General features: G+C 48.4%; 1 protein-coding gene across 2 annotated transcripts; it reads right to left on the reverse strand.

The window, feature by feature from the left end:
• Positions 1-11: 11 nt before the first annotated feature.
• On the reverse strand, positions 12-11,751 carry C2 (complement C2). 2 transcript variants are annotated; one of them, XM_065912270.1, is made up of 18 exons: positions 11,463-11,750; positions 11,093-11,302; positions 10,327-10,512; positions 8,437-8,610; positions 8,256-8,357; positions 7,930-8,063; positions 6,716-6,854; positions 5,970-6,110; positions 5,083-5,172; positions 2,233-2,373; positions 2,014-2,108; positions 1,811-1,922; positions 1,528-1,693; positions 1,339-1,415; positions 1,113-1,204; positions 800-926; positions 592-641; positions 12-454 (listed from the first exon to the last, which is right to left on the reverse strand). In XM_065912270.1, the coding sequence occupies exons 1-18, from the start codon at positions 11,506-11,508 to the stop codon at positions 284-286; spliced, it is 2,253 nt and encodes a 750-aa protein (XP_065768342.1). In that variant the 5' UTR covers positions 11,509-11,750; the 3' UTR covers positions 12-283. The 2 variants fall into 2 exon arrangements, with proteins under 2 accessions (XP_065768342.1, XP_065768343.1); XM_065912271.1 differs by lacking the exon at positions 592-641 and having other exon boundaries at positions 11,463-11,751.
• Positions 11,752-16,918: the final 5,167 nt, after the last annotated feature.

The following is a 16,918-nucleotide window of genomic DNA, read 5'->3' on the forward strand; positions in this document are numbered from 1 at the left end:
CAGTTGTGGGAATCATTGGTTTTTATTAATTTCATAACTGGGTAATTTCCTGTGTAAGTGGAAGGAGAGTGCGCCAAGTACAGCGGAGGGTGGGGTCAGCGCTGGCAGGAGCGCCGGGGATTCCCTAGCGCAGATGCGCCGCTGCTCCGGGATCCTGGAGGCGGGGATGTGTTCAGAGCAAGGAGTGCGGATGAGTCACGGAGGCTGAGGGTGGGCGTTCAGAGGTAGGAGACTGGAGAGACGGCAGGTCCTGGCAGGTCAGCAGAGGGCTCGGTGGCCAAGGTTAGAGGGGCACAAAGTTCAGGATGCCCTCCAGATGCTGCCTGAGCCAGGGCTGCAGGCGGAAGAGGTTGATGTGGAAATCTCGCGGGACCTTGCCACGGGGCGCAGGTTTGCGGGAGTTCTTACTGGAGCTGCCACAGGGGTTGTAAAGACCCCAGCTCACCAGGCCCACCTAGAAGAGGAAAAGGTTGGAGTGGGGGGCTTCCCCTGTCCCAGCCCCAACCTCTTTAGGTCCTTCAGAGGCCTGCCTCATCCCCCAACAAGGCGGAGATCCCTTGACTCTAGTCCTGTGAACTTCTCCCTTCTCACCTGAAAAAACCTGAGTCTCCGCTCAAGGAAAACTGCTCCCCCAGATTCTCCTACCAGAAAGGAGGGACAGAGACTGTCATCCTGCTGACCGTCACCGCTGCATCGGGGCATGCATGATGGCCACAAGGGACACAGGTGACCCTCCCCTGGGGAATCCAGACTCCAGGGTGGGGATTGGGGGTGGAAAGTGGGTGGAGGAGGGGCTCACCCTTGCAGGGACTGTCATCCCCCTGGGTCCCACTGCATAGGAATTGGTCTGTCACCACCTCTCTGATATCTGTCAGGTTGGGGAACGTGGTTTTGTCTTCGGAAACGACCTTGACACAGTTTGTCCACTGCAGGAGGGGCGGAAGAGGACAGAAGTGTGGAGTGAGCAAGCCCAGGGGACCCTAGCAGGGCAGCTAGGCCTGTGAGGAGGGATGACTTGGGGTCAGAGGGAGAAAGCATCCAGAGCTAGGGGAGGGAGAGAGAAATCCCATCCCCCCCCCCCCCCAACAGCATCCAGAACCGGAGACGCTCACCTCTGACCCTGTCTTGAGGTTAACGTTCAGCTTATCCCCATTCAAAGCCACAAAATGAGCAGGAATGCTCACTTGGTTCAGAAGCTCCATCTCTGCAGTCAAGGACAAGGATGTCAGTGCTGGTCCCTTTACCCAGCATCCTGACTTGGGGACTGCAGCACAGCCCATGATATCATCCCCCAAACCCTGGTGCCAGTCCCTCCCGCACCCTGAGTCCAGCACTCACCGTGGTCTCGGCAGGTACTGCCTGGGAGTCTCCGCAGAGCCAGGTTGGCCCCCACCGTGCAGGGGAGGCAGATGGGCCTGAGGAAAAGGACCCAGGGTCACAGAGGCCCATCCTTGGTGTCCCCTCCTCCAGGGCTCCCCAGGACACTCTCCCCTGTAGAGGGTGCCTTCCCATCCCAGACTCTGGCACCTGGCATGGCTGGACATCTTCACTTTCTGGGTCAGCTTTAGCAGAGCGATGTCATCGCCATAGAACTCCGGGATTCCCTGATTCTTCTTGGAAAAGACATTGAACCCGGGGGAGATCACTGCCTTCTCAATTTGGAATTCTTTGCCCCCCTGAAAGTTGGGATCCCCTGGAAACAAAGTAGCAGATTAGGCTGGACCAGGGCTCCTGAAGGGGCCAGAGGCTAGGAATAAGAGATGGGAGCTCTGCCCAGGGGATCGGGAATCTGGTGCGGGCCCTTCCTTACCCACACTGACCCTCCACAGTGTGCTGTCCTCAGCATTGCGGAAGCAGTGAGCGGCTGTCAGGACCCACTGGTCAGAGACGAGAGCCCCCCGGCAGGTCTCCTGGCTCCTGGGCTGCAGGGGGACAGGTGATCTCAGGGACTGCTATGTCTCTGGCTCATGGCCGCACCTCTGGGTTCCAAGCCCCACCCCTCCTTCCAGGTACCTTAAAGGTAACGTGCCAGGGTGTCCTCTCCTGGGCGGAGGCGTTGGCAGACATGTTCCCCACCCCACAGATGGGGTCTGTGAGCTGGGAGACATCTGTGAGTGTGAGGAGCAGATGGTGAAGGAGGCCGGTGAGGGGCGCTGTGAGCAGGTGCCATGCCGGGACCCTCGGCTGGCTCCACACTGGTCACCCCCTCCAGAGAGGGTGAAGCGCACTCACCCAGCATGTGCTCGAAGACCTGGCTCAGCGCCTGCACATCCTTCACAATGAAGGCGTGCCTCTCGCCATCCTTCTTGGACCCCAGGTTATTCAGCTCTTTCCAATCCACGTCTAGGCTGCCCACGCCGATGGCATAGATGTCTGAAGGGGAGGGAATTAGTAGAATCTCACAGTGAGCGGCTATCCCGCAGCACAGGAGGCTGTAGTTGGGAACTCGCTGTGTCCCATGAAGCCCTACATGAGCGGGATCCCCTCCCCGCCCCTTCACTACATATCTGACCTCATTTCCCACCACTCCTCCCCTTCAGTCTCTTCCAGTCACACAGCATCCTTGAATTTCCTGAAATACACTCCCACCTCAGGGTCTTTGCATGAGCTTTGTCCCTGTCTGGTTCACTCCTACCCAGGCTTCCCACATGCCTCACTCTCTTATATTTCTAAGCTTAGATTCAAATGTCCCCATCGCAGGAGGCCTGCTCTGGCCTCCTTGCTCTGGCCTCCTTGTGTAAAACTGCAATGACCCAGACATCTCAATTTCTTTTCTGCTTCATTTTATACCTCAGTGCATGTCACCTCTACTGTGCCACATGGTTTCCTTATTTATTTTGTGTAATGCCTGTAGTGGGTAGAATTGTGTCTTCTCAAAAGGTATGTTCAGGTCCTAACCTCCAGGACCTGTGAATATGCTCATATATATTTGGAAATCTTGTCCTCGCGGATAAAATCAGTTAAAGTGAGGTCTCGCTGGATGGGGAAAGCGAGGGAGTGACGAATCTGACGCCTTTACAAGAATAAGGGAATCCGAACACCAACACAGAGAACCATGTGATGTCACAGAGATACCTTCAGGAAAGACAGTGATGTAAAGAGAGGCAGAGATTGGAAAATCCTACCCCAAGCTAAGGAATGCCTGGGCCCACCTGAAGTTGGACAAGGTAAGGAAGGATTCTTGGAGGTTCTGGTGGGAGCACGACCCTGTTGATACCTTGATTATGGACTTCCTACTTCCTGAGCATGAGACAATACATCTCTGTTGTTTCAAGTCACCCAAATTTGTACCATTTGTTGCCACAACCCTAAGAAACTAATCTATCGCCCCCGTCCAGAATGACAGCCCCATGAAACAGGCATTTTCCTCTGTTTGTTTACTGTATTCTTAGAGTGGTGTTTGGCCCAAAAGAGGCTCTCGGTGAGGACTTTTAAATGAATAAATGAATTAAAAAGAACTCATGATGTAGCATGGAGGCACAGCTTCAAATCTGTTCATCCTCTACAAAATGCCAGCTCTGGGAGAAGGGCTTGAAGCCACCTCTTCCCATTGGAGAACCTGGATCCACACGACCATCCACACCAACCTCTGAGCCAGTGTGGGTGCCAGTCAGAACTGCCCCGGGGTGGCCACCAAGTCTAGCCTTCTCCCACCCTTTATACCCCTCATAGTCCTTTTATGCAATTACAGTGGAAACTGGATGATTATCATGTCCCATGTGTTTTCACTGAAGAATTGATGCTTTTGAACTGTGGTGTTGGAGAAGACTCTTGAGAGTCCCTTGGACTGCAAGGAGATCAAACCAGTCAATCCTAAAGGAAATCAGTCCTAAATATTCATTGGAAGGACTGAACCTGAAGCTCCACACTTTGGCTACCTGATTCAAAGAGCCGACTCTTTGGATAAGACCCTGAAGCTGGGAAAGATTGAGGATAGGAGGAGAAGGGGACAACAGAGGATGAGATAGTTGGATGGCATCACCAACTCAATGGACATGAGTTTGAGCAAACTCCAGGAGATGGTGAAGGACAGGGAAGCCTGGTGTGCTGCAGTCCATAGTGTCGCAAAGAGTCGGACACAACTGAGCAACTGAACAACAATAGCAATGTGTTTTACATATTTCCCTGAGGTTCCTGCTTCTTTTTAGTAAGGTGTTTTCAATCATTTAACTCTGGCCCAGTGATCCTAATGAGTTAGGGAGTGAAGTTTGGATTTTGCCTTCCTTATACAAGGGTTTTCCCAAAGAAATCTGCTTACCCTCAAGGAGCAGGTGGAATGGGTGGCATGAGCAGAAAAGAGAGAATCCAAGGGGAAAGTAAAACTTGGGACCTCAAAACCAACTGCTACCCCTTATCTGGAGCACTTCTTTTGAAGTTCTTTTCTGGTCAAAGGTCAGTGCAATTTTTGTTTAGTCTCAATTAGAGGAACTGTTCTTTTAGAGACTGCAACTGCCAACGCCTTAGTTAACTGCACTGCTAATGGAAAAAAGGCCAGAGACAGTCCCTACAAGGATTCCAGACCTTTTCTTCCCGGAGAGGTTTGTGGAACAAAAGCTGATGAATGAAAACGACGTCAACGATGATGATGGTGGTGGTGGTAGTCACCACCACTGCACACGTGACTTTCTCTGTACCAAGTAATGTTTGAGCATTTGCCCTTACTGGCCTGTGAGGTAGGTCCTTGTCCTGTATCCTCCTTACAAGTAAAGAAACGACCCACGGTCACAGCCAATCAAAGATGAACCCAAGGTTGAAACCACAAATTCAAGGTTTGTAGTTTGACTACAAACTCTTCAGTGTGATCCTTGGCTGACTGCATACAGAACAACACAGCCTGGGGTCTCAATAGAAATACAGCCAAGGACTTCCCTGGCGGTTGAGTGGTTAAGACTGTGCGCTTCTACTGCAGAGGGTATAGGTTTGATCCCTGGTCAAGATACTAAGATCCCTCATGCTGTGTGCAGTGCAGCCAAAAAAAATGAAATGCAGAGAAAAATAGCCAAGTTGCTGAAACTCCTGGCTGTGGTCCTTGGGTTCTCTGCAGAGAGCACAGATTGTGGCAGGGCAGGGGCAGAGGCTCACCGAGATAATCTTTCCTCTTCTGGTTGATGTTCAAGACCTCTTTGATATTGTCAACAGCCACCTTGGGAGAGCCGCCCATGTTGGACTTTCCTGGATCAAGGAGGAAAAAGAATTGTTCATTAAGATGGATGCATCACAATCCCCTCAGCCCTGGAGAAGTGGGGAGGCATTCAGCCCGGGAACCTCAACACTTACACTCCCTATTGGAGTTTCAAGATACATTATTCATGGAAATTCTTTAGCACTGGGTTAGGGGCATCTTAATACTTTATCTCATTTGATTCTCGTGAAGCCCCTGTAAGTGTGGGTCTCCTCATGTTATAGATAGGAAATCTGATTTCTAGAGGAGCTGTGTGATTTGGGCAAAATCAAGATAAATGGCAGAGCCCTGATCCACTACCCAATCTGCCTTTCATCCATGGACCTCAACATCACTGCTGCAGAGCCACACCTCCCACCCAACTCCCTCTAGGTGACCTCCCAGGTGGTAACAACTAATACATAATCATAAAGCACTTTTACACAAAGTATTTATTGCTCTTCATAAAAATTGTATAAGGGGACTTCCCTGGAGGACCAACAGTTAAGACTCTGCACTTCCACTGCCAGGGGTTCAGGTTTGATCCCTGATTGGATAATTAAGATCCACATGCCGTGCGGTGCAGCCAAAAAACAAATAAACAAACTATATACAGAAAAGAGGGCAGCTTCCATTATCAATAATTGTCGTGATTGTCATTACCGTCATCATCAGCACTATTTCTACTTTAGAAATAAGAAACCAAGGCCTGACATGGCAGAGGGAGAACCAGAAGGCAGGTCTTCTGACCCCACATTGCTGCTCCTTCCACAGTGGCAGGCTCACTCACAGAGACAACAATACCTACCGTCTGTCAGAAGGATGATGGCGTGTCGGATTTCCCGCCAGGCCACTGGGTTCATATGGAGCCGATTCATTTGGTTATTCATCATTATATAGACACCATGGAGGGCCTCGTAGATGTTGGTCCCAGTTCCATTTTCATGGTCTGGAATATGTGAAGATGAAAAGCTCTCTTAGAAACTTTCCACCTACCACCTGGGAGAAGGGAATCACTCTATTTTCCCCAAACACTGGAAATGCAATTATCAACTGATTTGATAAAGACCGACCTTTGATATTCAGTTAGAGATTTGGCATCATTGCCCGTTCAAACATTTCAAACCTTTCCCTTTAGAAATGCTCATTGCATAACAGCACTAAAGTTCATCCTAAAATCCCAGGATTGGAAGATGGGGTTTCCAAAGAAAGTGGGTTGTTTCAACCAGCTGCTACCTACCACCCAGGTAGTTTCATAATGACACGAGGAGACTATGAAAACCAGATCATGTGGTTCAGGGAGGATCTGAAGACCTGCATGATGCTTTTGGACACATAGCACATGTGAATAAGCCAGGTGTTGGTAGGAGCTTCAACTCCCCAACCATGAACCTGACTGGGAAGCCACCCCAATCTAAGGAACATTAGGCCCAGAACCCTGGGACCTGAATGCCACCAAGAGGCCTCTCTCTCGAACTTGTCCAGAGTCTCTGCAGGCACAGAGAGCTCATCCCCTACTCCCACTCCCATCACTTTCATTTGATGGCATCATACCTTTATAGTTGATATTTCTCAGACTGTTCTCCACTTCAGTCACATCCCGGGATCTGTCATCCAAGACAGACATGATGATTTTGGGCTTTGATGCAAAAGTGATGATGGCAACACTAACCTTGATCTCAAAGCTGAAGATCTGTGAAGGGCAAGTGAGAGGGTGAAGGGCCCCCAGACCAAAAAGAAGATGGTAAGAGAGCCAGCAATGGGCCCTGGAGGAGATAGAGAGCCTAGACAGAGATTGACAGAAGCAAGGCCCATGGAGAATCCCTTCCTGGGAGGTGGCTGCTTAAGGAAGCCAGGAAACTGACGATTGTTGGTCCTCTCCTCTGTTTGACAAGTTCACTCTGCATTTAATCCTCATATCAATGATGTGAGGGGTCGTGATGGTCCCCATTATATAGATGAGGATGCTGAGACTTGTTACCTTGCCCCCGATCACACCACTGGTGAAAGATGGAGGAAGAATTCAAACCTATCGGCACTTACCTGTAGCATTTTACAGCGTCATGGCTTAGTGGCTTACTTAACTTTACATCTGAAGAGAGAAACTAAGGAGCACAAAACTGCCTTCTTTCCAATGGAGCAGGGAGGGAAAATACATATCTACAAAAACTATTGTGAAAAGCATAATTCCCAAGCAAAGTCCTGGCAAGAAATGTGAACCAGTGGTTTCCAAACTCTTCTGTTCATGCATTCTGTCAGCAGAAACATTCTGAGCACATACCTCGATATAGGTATATGTATTTATAAAGTATACTCATAAAGTATATCACTGCTCAAATATATTGTACACATTTTTAAATGTATAGAAAAGATTGAAATTTTAAAAGGAAACTATTAAGTTCTTCATTTCAGTTAAATTACGGTTATTCCACATAATTACTAGTATTTTTCTGCCCCACACACCCCCACAGACTGTTTTGGGTACCCCTTTGTGAAGACCACTGTTCTAGAATTCCTGAAAAGTGAGATCTCAGCCTCGTTCATCTTTGTGGTCTCCCAGGAGCCAGAATAGTACTTGACATATAGTAGGTACCCCAACGGTGTTTGTGGAATGAAAAATAGTATCCTCTAAATTCATGATCTATGGCACGTGTATAATCTGGGAAGACTTCTTGGAGGAAGTGGGCTGTGAATGGGATTCTGAGAAGGGAAGGAGACAGAGACAGTGCAGGAAGGCAGCCGATATCCGCAGGCTCCTATTTCCTGACCCTGTCCACCATGCGGGAGGCGCTGTTCTTGAAGATTTCAAAGTCATCTTTGGACACACTCTGAGAGGCGTCCAGGAGCAGGTAGAGGTTCAGGTGACCAGAACGCTGGATTTGTATTTTGCGGCCCAAGTTGTCTGGGAGAAATATGGAAGGGGGGAGATTCAGACCTCCACCGCCCACCTGCTCTCTAGCCAAGGCGATCAGACCCCTCTGCCTCTCCTACAGTCAGCTCAGCCCGAGTGAGCCCGCAGAGGCTCCTGCCCCGCCCCCAAGCTTGCCCCGCCCCTGCCACGCCCGCCCCTGCCACGCCCACCTCAAGCACTCACCTGCCTTCTTCTGCTGGATGGGATTGGTGGTTGCAAGTAAGTGGGAGAAGGAGGTGCCCAGGGCGGGGGCCACATCCTCAGGAAAGTCGTAGGAGTAGGGCTCTGTGGGGAGAGTCGATGGGGTCAGCTGGGCCCAGGGGTGGGGGCCAGCAGTGTCCGCAGGGTCAGAGCTGCTACTCACGGCGACAGATGGCCTCCGTCCCACTCCAGACCCCGTCGTCCTGGCACTCGCGCTCCGCAGACCCTGTCAGCACCAGATTCGAGGAGCAGCGGTATCTGACCTTGTCCCCAAGGCCGAAGCGAGAGCCGGTCCGCACTGCACCCACGGAAATGCCCGGGTTGGGGCAGTGGCTGGCTGCGAGGAACAAAGATGGAGGTGAGCAGGGACTCGCCTCCTCAGCCTCCGGACTCCGGACTTGGCTCGCCCACCCTGTCCTTCTAGGCTCTTCCTCCTCTGGAAACCCTCAGAGCCTCTGCGGGTCCCTTGGCCTCTCCCTTGGGAGACATCATACCTGTGCTTCCCAGGGGTGCCGATGGAAAAACCTGAAGTAGGGAAAAGGTTTAGAACTCTGCGGCCTCAGTGGCCACCTAAAACATCCTAATCCCAACCCAGGGTCTCTGCTACTACCATACCAGAACCTCAGGGAAGATGGAGGCTGAAGAGCCTACCCCTCCACAGAGAACATTTGCAAACAATGAGACATCACTACACACCCACCAGAACTGTTAAAACTAAAAAGATGGGCAATTCCAGGTCTCAGAGGACAACCAGAGCTGCAGATCTATCGAGAAACTGTTTGCAGCCTCTACTAAAAGAAAACAGATGCCAACCTGTGACCCAGTAACTCCACTCCCAGATAATATACTCAAGAAAGATAAGTATCTAGTGCACCCAAAGTCACATATAAGCGTGTTCATAGAGCTTTACTCACAATAACCAAAAACTAGAAATAGCCAAATGCTCACCAACAGGAGATAAACTGTAGTATGTAATGGAACTACACAGCATAAAAAAATAACAAACTGCTGATACACAGGGAAACATCGATAAATCTCCCAGGCAGAATGTTGAATAAAGGCAATCAGATGCAAAAGAGCACAGTCTGTCTGATTCCACTTGTTTGAGGTGTATGAAGAAGCTAAACGAATCTATGGAGATACAAGTCAGGAGAAGGTTACCTTGTGGAAGGGGACAGCAGGGAGCCTCCTGAGATGATGGACACTCAGTTTTGGTGAATACTTAAAATCTGTACACTTTAGATAGATTAAACCTCAATTTTCAAATGAATTATGTTTGAATAAATGGCTGTTGTCAAAGAATCAAGGCTGTGACTAGAAAGCCAGCAGCTGGGCTCCAGGTGAGGGTATGGTCCTACCACCTCGTGAACTGAGTCCTTTGTATTATGTATTTAGAACTGTGACCTAGGAAGCTCCTAAAACCTACAGGCAAATGTAGCTCCAGGGGATCCCACTTTTGTCAAGCAGAGCCCCCCCTCCCCAGTCTTTCACAAGGGCAGTAATGACCATGACATAAGTATATGTGGTGCTCACAGATTCCAGGAGCTGTTCTAGAGGCAACCCACTCGATCCACACGGCAACCCCCTGCAGTCAGTCCTCTCACCGTCTCCACTTTACAGATGTGAAAACTGAGGCACAGAGAGGTTAAATAACCTCCCCAAAGGCCGTCAAAATCAAAGCTGGGCTTGGAACTCAGACTGCCTCCAGAGGCAAGGCAGCTGAGCACAACACTTGATTGCCTTCATCACATCCTCCCTGCAACAGCCCAGGGGGACCAGGTACCAGCCTGGCTTGGAGGCACTAGGAAAAGCTGGACAGAGCATTTACAGCCTTATTGCTGGACCCAAAGCTTAGCACCAACTTCCTTGAGCCAAAAGCCTAACAGGCTGGAGATATCTAACTATAGACCTCAATTGACCAAAATCTAGGAATATGATTTTGGCACCAGAAATACCTGGTCCTTGACCCCACACATGCTCCCTGGGCACATATCTGGCTCCAGGGCTCCCAGGAGACCCCTGCCCCCATGCAGCCCTGGGTCAGGGCACTCACCGCCATTGTCACACACGGCCGTCTCGCCATCCCACATGCCATTGGGGCGACACTGTCGCACAGCTGAGCCTCGCAGGGTGAAGCCATCCTCACACTCGAAGCTCAGGTTGCCGCCCACCGGGTGGGACCCCAGCCGTGGGGTGTACACACCGTTCTCAAAGGAAACAGGGGCTGGACAGCGAACAGCTGGAGGGAGAGAAGGGGATGATAATACAGGGATGGAGGGATGACATCTGGACTGCCCACCAAAGTGGGTGATATTCAGCTTGGAGGCATGGCAAGAGCCAGCTGCTTGTCAAAATATTAGGTGGATGCCTGTGAAATTGCTACTTTTGACAATTGGTTGAATATTAGCAATTTCACATAGTTCAATCTAATAGATTTAAAAACAGTCACTTCTCTCAGCCCCGTGAGGACTATGACCACCCCAGTCCCTCCCTTGGTGTTCTCCGATGTCCCAGGAGTGGGTAACTAGAGGGGTGACACATGGCAAAACAGAGGACGCCCGGACCATTCAGCATCCATTCTGAATGGTCAGTACCGTGTGGCAGTTGTCAAGACCTCTAAACATCATCCTTGGCTTTAGTACCCCACAATCTCCATCATAGCCTGACTCCAATGCCTTGCTGTGGGCAGTAGACATTTCCTTGCTATTTTGATAAGCCCTGTGGAAAAAGAGCTTTGCCACCCCGTTGAGTCACATTAAGCCCCACACTGAGCAAACTAAATAGGAGTCCCCGGAGTGGCCGCTGGCAGGGAGCCTCACGTTTGCAGATCGCCTTTGTCGACCGAGTGGATCTCGGGATTTGCCACTGTCCGTTGCTCTTGCACAGCCTTGTCACCACCGGGTACGGGTAGCGGCCCAGGGGGCAAGAGTAGGTGAGGATACTCCCAGGGTTCCAGCCATTGCTGAGGGTGAAACTGCCCCCAGAGATATTCACGTTCTTGGGGCAGGAAAGCGCGGCTGTAGCCAAACCTGCGGGCATGGGGATACGGCTCAGAAATGCAGCAGAGAAGGAAGGCACAGAGGAGAAAAGGAAAGCAGAAGAGGTTGTCTGTTTCACACGTGGAAACTCAATCTGGTGGCACCAGCCCGGCCCCACAGGACCCCAGCATCCCCTCTCCCCTGCTCCTACCTGGGTACAGGGGCAGCAGATAAAGGACGGCCATCAGTGGGTCCATGGTGTCTACCTCAGGGGCAGGGACAGGCAGAGAACCGGGAGAGGGAAAAGGTCATCTGACTTCCCGAAAACCAGAGCTGGCTCAGCAGCTGCTTCATCTGCTGCCAGAGAAAGGACACTAGGGAGTGGCAAGGGGGAATGTTCCCTTGTTAGGAGGAAAAAAAAAAAACCATAAACAGGGATTGGGGACTGAGCTGAGGGGGTGAAAGTGATATCCCTAGAGTCAGCTCATCTGCACCACAGGCTTTTGCCCATTGCTCCCCCACCGCCTCTGCTTCTCAGACACACGTGCCCACACACTCTTACATGAACAGTCTAAAGCACACAAACCAACTGAGATTGCAAAACATTTTATTTAAGTAAAGTTTCGGTTTTCTTTTGGGTTTTCCCAAGTGGATGTTACGAATACTTCCTCAGAGCCTCGGTTAGTATTGTCTTCTTCAACATAAGCCCCCAAGGGATTAAACTAGTTGTCTTAAAAATTCTTGATGCCAAGGATTCTCCATCTTTTTCTTCCCTTGGGGATAAAAATGAAATCAACACTTAGAGACAAGAAAAAGGTTGAGAACATTTTTAAGGAAAGTTCAGTAGATAAAAATTCCCCAACTTATAAAATAAATAAATCTGGGTTGATTATTCAAAGAAGTGAAAATATTTTTTATTTGGAATGTGCCTTTAAATTGCAATGTGCAAGGGACTTTCCTGGTAGTCCAGTGGTTGAGAATCTGCCTTCCAGTGCAGGGGACTTGGGTTCGATCTCTGGAAGAGAAACTAAGATCACACATGCCACAGGGCAACTAAGCTTGCCACCACAACTACTGAGCCCACATGCCTCAGTGGAGACTCGATGCAGCCAAAAAATAAATAAAATTAAAAGCAAAAGAAAAAAACATTAAATTACCAGCCATACAGAAAAATAAAACTTTTAATTACAATGTGCATTTTGTATGAAATGCAGGAAGCAAAGAAACTCTGAGCTACTGCGTTAGCCTCCCCATCCCACAGAAATCTTTAATATTCATCAAACAATGTGTTTGTGCTAAGTAGCTTCAGTCGTATGCAACACTTTGGAACCCCAGGGACCAAACTCGCATCGCTTAAGTCTCCTGCACTGGCAGGCAGGTTCTTTACATCACCTGTTTAATGACATAATGAATGTCTTCAGAACTGAGGACACTACATTCAATATCACTTGGCTTACAAGGAGTAATTCCCTTACAGACAAGAGGTGTGTAACATTTCATTGCAAATTTCAAGTCACTGACATGCCTCCTCTCCTCTAAAACATCTTCAAACTCATCCCACTTTTTGAACTCCTTTGAGTAGAGGAACACAACAGTGCTGGGACTGGTGGAGCTGATGGAGAAACAGAGTTGAATGAACTGGAAGAATGTGGGGTGTAAGTAAATAAGATTAGTCAAAGATGAAGATGAAACATCTCTGAAGTGATCTTTTAAGTTTATGAAAACTCTTTTGATTTACAAATAACTTCTCAGAAATACACGTACACAAGTGAGCATACACAAAATCAGTTCCTTGGGCAGAATTGACTGAATGCAGGAAGATTGTGACACCGCTGGTGTTGCAGTCCCAAAGCTGTTGCTGTGACCGAGCTGCAGGTGCTTCCTCTGTACCCAGAACCTGCTCTCCTTCCTTCTACAGTAAGAGATGTTTAGCAGGACACACAGTCATCCAGCTAAAGACTACATTTCCCAACTTCCCTTGCAGCTAATGTCCAGGTGACAAGACTCTGGCAATAGAATGTGAGTACAACTGATGCCCTAACTTCCAAGTAAAAGGCGAGTATTCTCCCCTTGCCAACCCCTATTCCCATGGACAAGAATATCAACCTGATGGTGATTCAAGAGAAATATCCTGGGGATAATAGAGTCAACAGACAGAGGAGCCTGGGTCTCTGACACTGTGTTGATGTTATACCAGTCCTGCTGACCTGCTCAGAATTTTACGAGAGAAAAAACTACCTTCAGAGTCATAAGTATTAGAGATATTCTGGCTTTGTCTGCTTTCTATCATGTAGTAGGATTGAACTTCCCCATCTACTTGCTTTGACCAGTGAAACGTGACTGTAAATGACATATACCACTTCTAGATTCCCTGGTGGCCCAGATGTTAAAGAATCTGCCTGCAATGCAGGAAACCTAGGTTTGATACCTGGGTCAGAAAGATCCCCTAGAGAAGGGAATGGCTACCCACTCTACTATTCTTGCCTGGAGAATCCCATGGACAGAGGAGTCTGGCGGGCTATGGTCCATAGGGTCGTACAGAGTCAGACATGACTGAGCAGCTAACACTTCACTTCACTTCTAGATGGAAGCTTTATAAGCCCATGCAATCTTCCCTGTGCTCTTCCCCTCTTCATGGCAGTGTTTGAGATGGTGGCTACTCTATCAGCCTGGACCCCTGGGTAACACCCAGAGCAGAACCCATGCTGACCCTTGGCAGATAGGCAATGTGAGCAAAAAAATAAATGCTTGTTGTTTTAACTGACTGCATTACCACTGCAGTAGGGGAAAAGATACCACCCCTAATTGAGGGGCTTAAAGAAATGATTTCTTGTTTCTCGTGATTCTGCAGGTTGGCCACGTGGTTCTGGCCTGGGCTCACCCTCACAATTGCAGTCAGCTGAGGACTGAGTTCAGTGGGTAACAGCAGGACCCGTGGTCTATCACCAGTAGCCCCTCACAGCATGGTAGTTTCAGAACAGCATTCCAAGAGATCCAGAGCACACATTGCGAGGTCTCTTGAGATCTACCCTCAGAAGTCACGTGACATCACTTCCACCACATCCCATTAGTCACAGCAGATCACCAGGTTATCCCAGGTTTACAAGTGGGGGAAACTTCACCTCTTGATACGAGGAGTGGCAAAGTTACCTTGCAAAGAGGCATACACACCAGAATAAGAGAGATTTGTGGCCATATTTTACAAACCACTGTGGCATTGAAGATTAGGGGGTTGTTTATTACCAGGACATCACGAATCCTCACTCTGAACACTTAAACCACTGAGTTATGGGTGCCTTTTAAAGCTGCTGCTATGGACTGAATTAGAAACCCTCCCAAAAAAACGTGTATGTTTAACACCTTACCCACAATGTGACTATATTTGGAGATGACATGGCCTGTAAAGAGGTTATTTGTGTTAAATGAGATCATAAGGATGGGGCCCTGATCCAATAGGCTTAAGTCCTTTAAGAGACACCAGAGAACTTTTTCTCCCTCCCTCCTTCTCCTCTCCCTTCCTCCTTTTCTTCTCTCTCGATCTCCCTACACATATATCCCTCCTGCCCTCATGCAAAGGACTGCCTGCAAGCCAGGAAGAGAGCTGTTACCAGAAACTGACCACGGTGGCACCTTGATCTCCGGAACCATGAGAAGATAAATTTCTGTTTAAGTCACCCAGTCTGTGGGGGTTTTTTTGTTTGTTTATTTTATGGCAGCCCAAGCAGAAAAATATTGATACATCTGCCTAGCTCCTATGTAATAGCTGTCTTGAAAAGAAAGGGCCTTTCATGAGTTTCTCGCAGTATTTGTTGAGTTAAATAAACTCTGCAGAGTGAATCAGAATCCACTCTCCTTTCTTTCTTAAGTCATAAAACTCACAAGTTTTTCACTGGACCCATGGAGTATGCTTTTGAGAAAGGAGTGTGCTCCGCAATTTTTCTTTCCCACTTCCCACCTGCTGGAATACAGGCAGACTAGTGGAAACCTGAGCAGCCACCCTAGATCACAAGGTGGAAGTCACGTTGATAATGAAGAAGGAACAAAGCTCCAGAAATCTTGCTCCCCAGTCCTCTAGGGCTCTCATAACTGCCCCAGAACTCATGATCAGACCATTTAAGCCAGTGTTATTCTAGCTTTTGTTTCTGCAGCAAAACCTTTACCTAACCAATATTCTTAGCCAGAAATCAAGATGGGAGCCAAAGGCAACACCCAGGGACATGTGTTTATCAGGGCATAATCTAAACTGCTGTAATAAAGACAACCCAAAATATAGTGACTTAAATAAGATAGAAGTTTACTTCTCTCTCAAATAAGAGCCTCAGTGTAAGCAGACAAGGCTGATATGGAAAGGGTGGCCCTGGCTGGCAGGACAGCACTGCTCATCAGCATCATTCAGGACCCCATGCTCCTTCCATCTCGTGGCCCTGCCATAACCACTGTTAACTGTTCTTGTCTGCGTGCTTGAAACAGATTTCTATCAAGTTTGCATTCCAGCTCTAAAGAAGTGCATGAACGAAGTAGGGGGCAACTAACAACATGAAAATTCACCCAACTCTTCCACTCATAGTCCATTGGCCAAAACTTGGTTAAATGGGAGGCTGGGAAATGTGGCTTCTGGTCTGTCTATCATGAGCTCAGCTGGAACTCTGATACTATGTAAGCTGAGAATGGATTTGGGAAGACAACAAGCAATATGCAAGAGGAGGTCAACTTTGATGAGAAACTATCTGCAAGAGCATCACACTGCATGGTGACAAATCAAGGTAAACAAAGAAAAAGTGGGTCACCAGAGTTGATTTGTTAGTCCAGTTCTCTTTGGGCCCGAGTCCAGTGTGGAAGTGCCATGATCTGAGATACTCCGGGGCTGTAAACACCGGATCTTTATTACCCTCTCTAGGCTTCTAAGTAGCTTTTCAGTAGACCACATTAGATGAAAGTCACTTATCTATTAATTGCACCATTAAAAACTTGGCAAGAAACTTCCATGGAAATCCAGTGGTTAAGACTCCATGCTTCCACTACAGGGGGCATGGATTTGATCTCTGGTTTGGGGAACAAAGATTCCATATGCTGCACACTATGATCAAAAGATAATAAAAATTATTTTTTAAAAAACGTATTGGCAGATCTTGTGTCTGGTGAGGTGCTGTAAAAAAAAAAAAGGATTTAAAAAAATGCCTCGCAAATGCAACTTATGTGTTCACTCCAGATGATAGAAAGGAGGTGTGTGTGTGCTAAGTCGCTTCAGTCATGTCTGACTCTGTACAACCCTATGGACTACAGCCTGCCAGGATCCTCTGTCCATGGGATTCTCCAGGCAAGAATATTGGAGTGGGTTGCCATGTCCTTCTCCAGGGGATCTTCCCGACCCAGGGATCGAACCCACATCTCTTACATCTCCTACATTTGCGGGCGGGTCCTTTACCACTAGCACCACCTGGGAAGCCCAGAAAAGAGGTAAATAATGCCTAAAATGACAGACCTTCCATTCCTATCAGCTTCTTCTGTCTTGTCCACATTTCTTCTCATCAATCCAAGGTTTCTAATATCTACTTCCAGGAGACCAGTTCCAAAGACTAGAAAGCAACATCCATATTCTGCAACTCATTTGCAATTCACATATTAGAAAAAGGAAATGATGGCCTCTTAGGATGCCTTACTAGTCCC

This window comes from Muntiacus reevesi, chromosome 20, assembly GCF_963930625.1.
Source record: "Muntiacus reevesi chromosome 20, mMunRee1.1, whole genome shotgun sequence".
Taxonomy (NCBI): domain Eukaryota; kingdom Metazoa; phylum Chordata; class Mammalia; order Artiodactyla; family Cervidae; genus Muntiacus; species Muntiacus reevesi.

Coding starts and splice junctions, on each gene's coding strand:
- C2 (XM_065912270.1), bottom strand. CDS start 11,508: ATGGACCCACTGATGGCCGTCCTTTATCTGCTGCCCCTGTACCCAG. Junction 5,173..5,969: donor CATCATCCTTCTGACAGACG/GTAGGTATTGTT, acceptor TCCTTGATCCAG/GAAAGTCCAACATGGGCGGC. Junction 1,416..1,527: donor AAGATGTCCAGCCATGCCAG/GTGCCAGAGTCT, acceptor CCTTTTCCTCAG/GCCCATCTGCCTCCCCTGCA.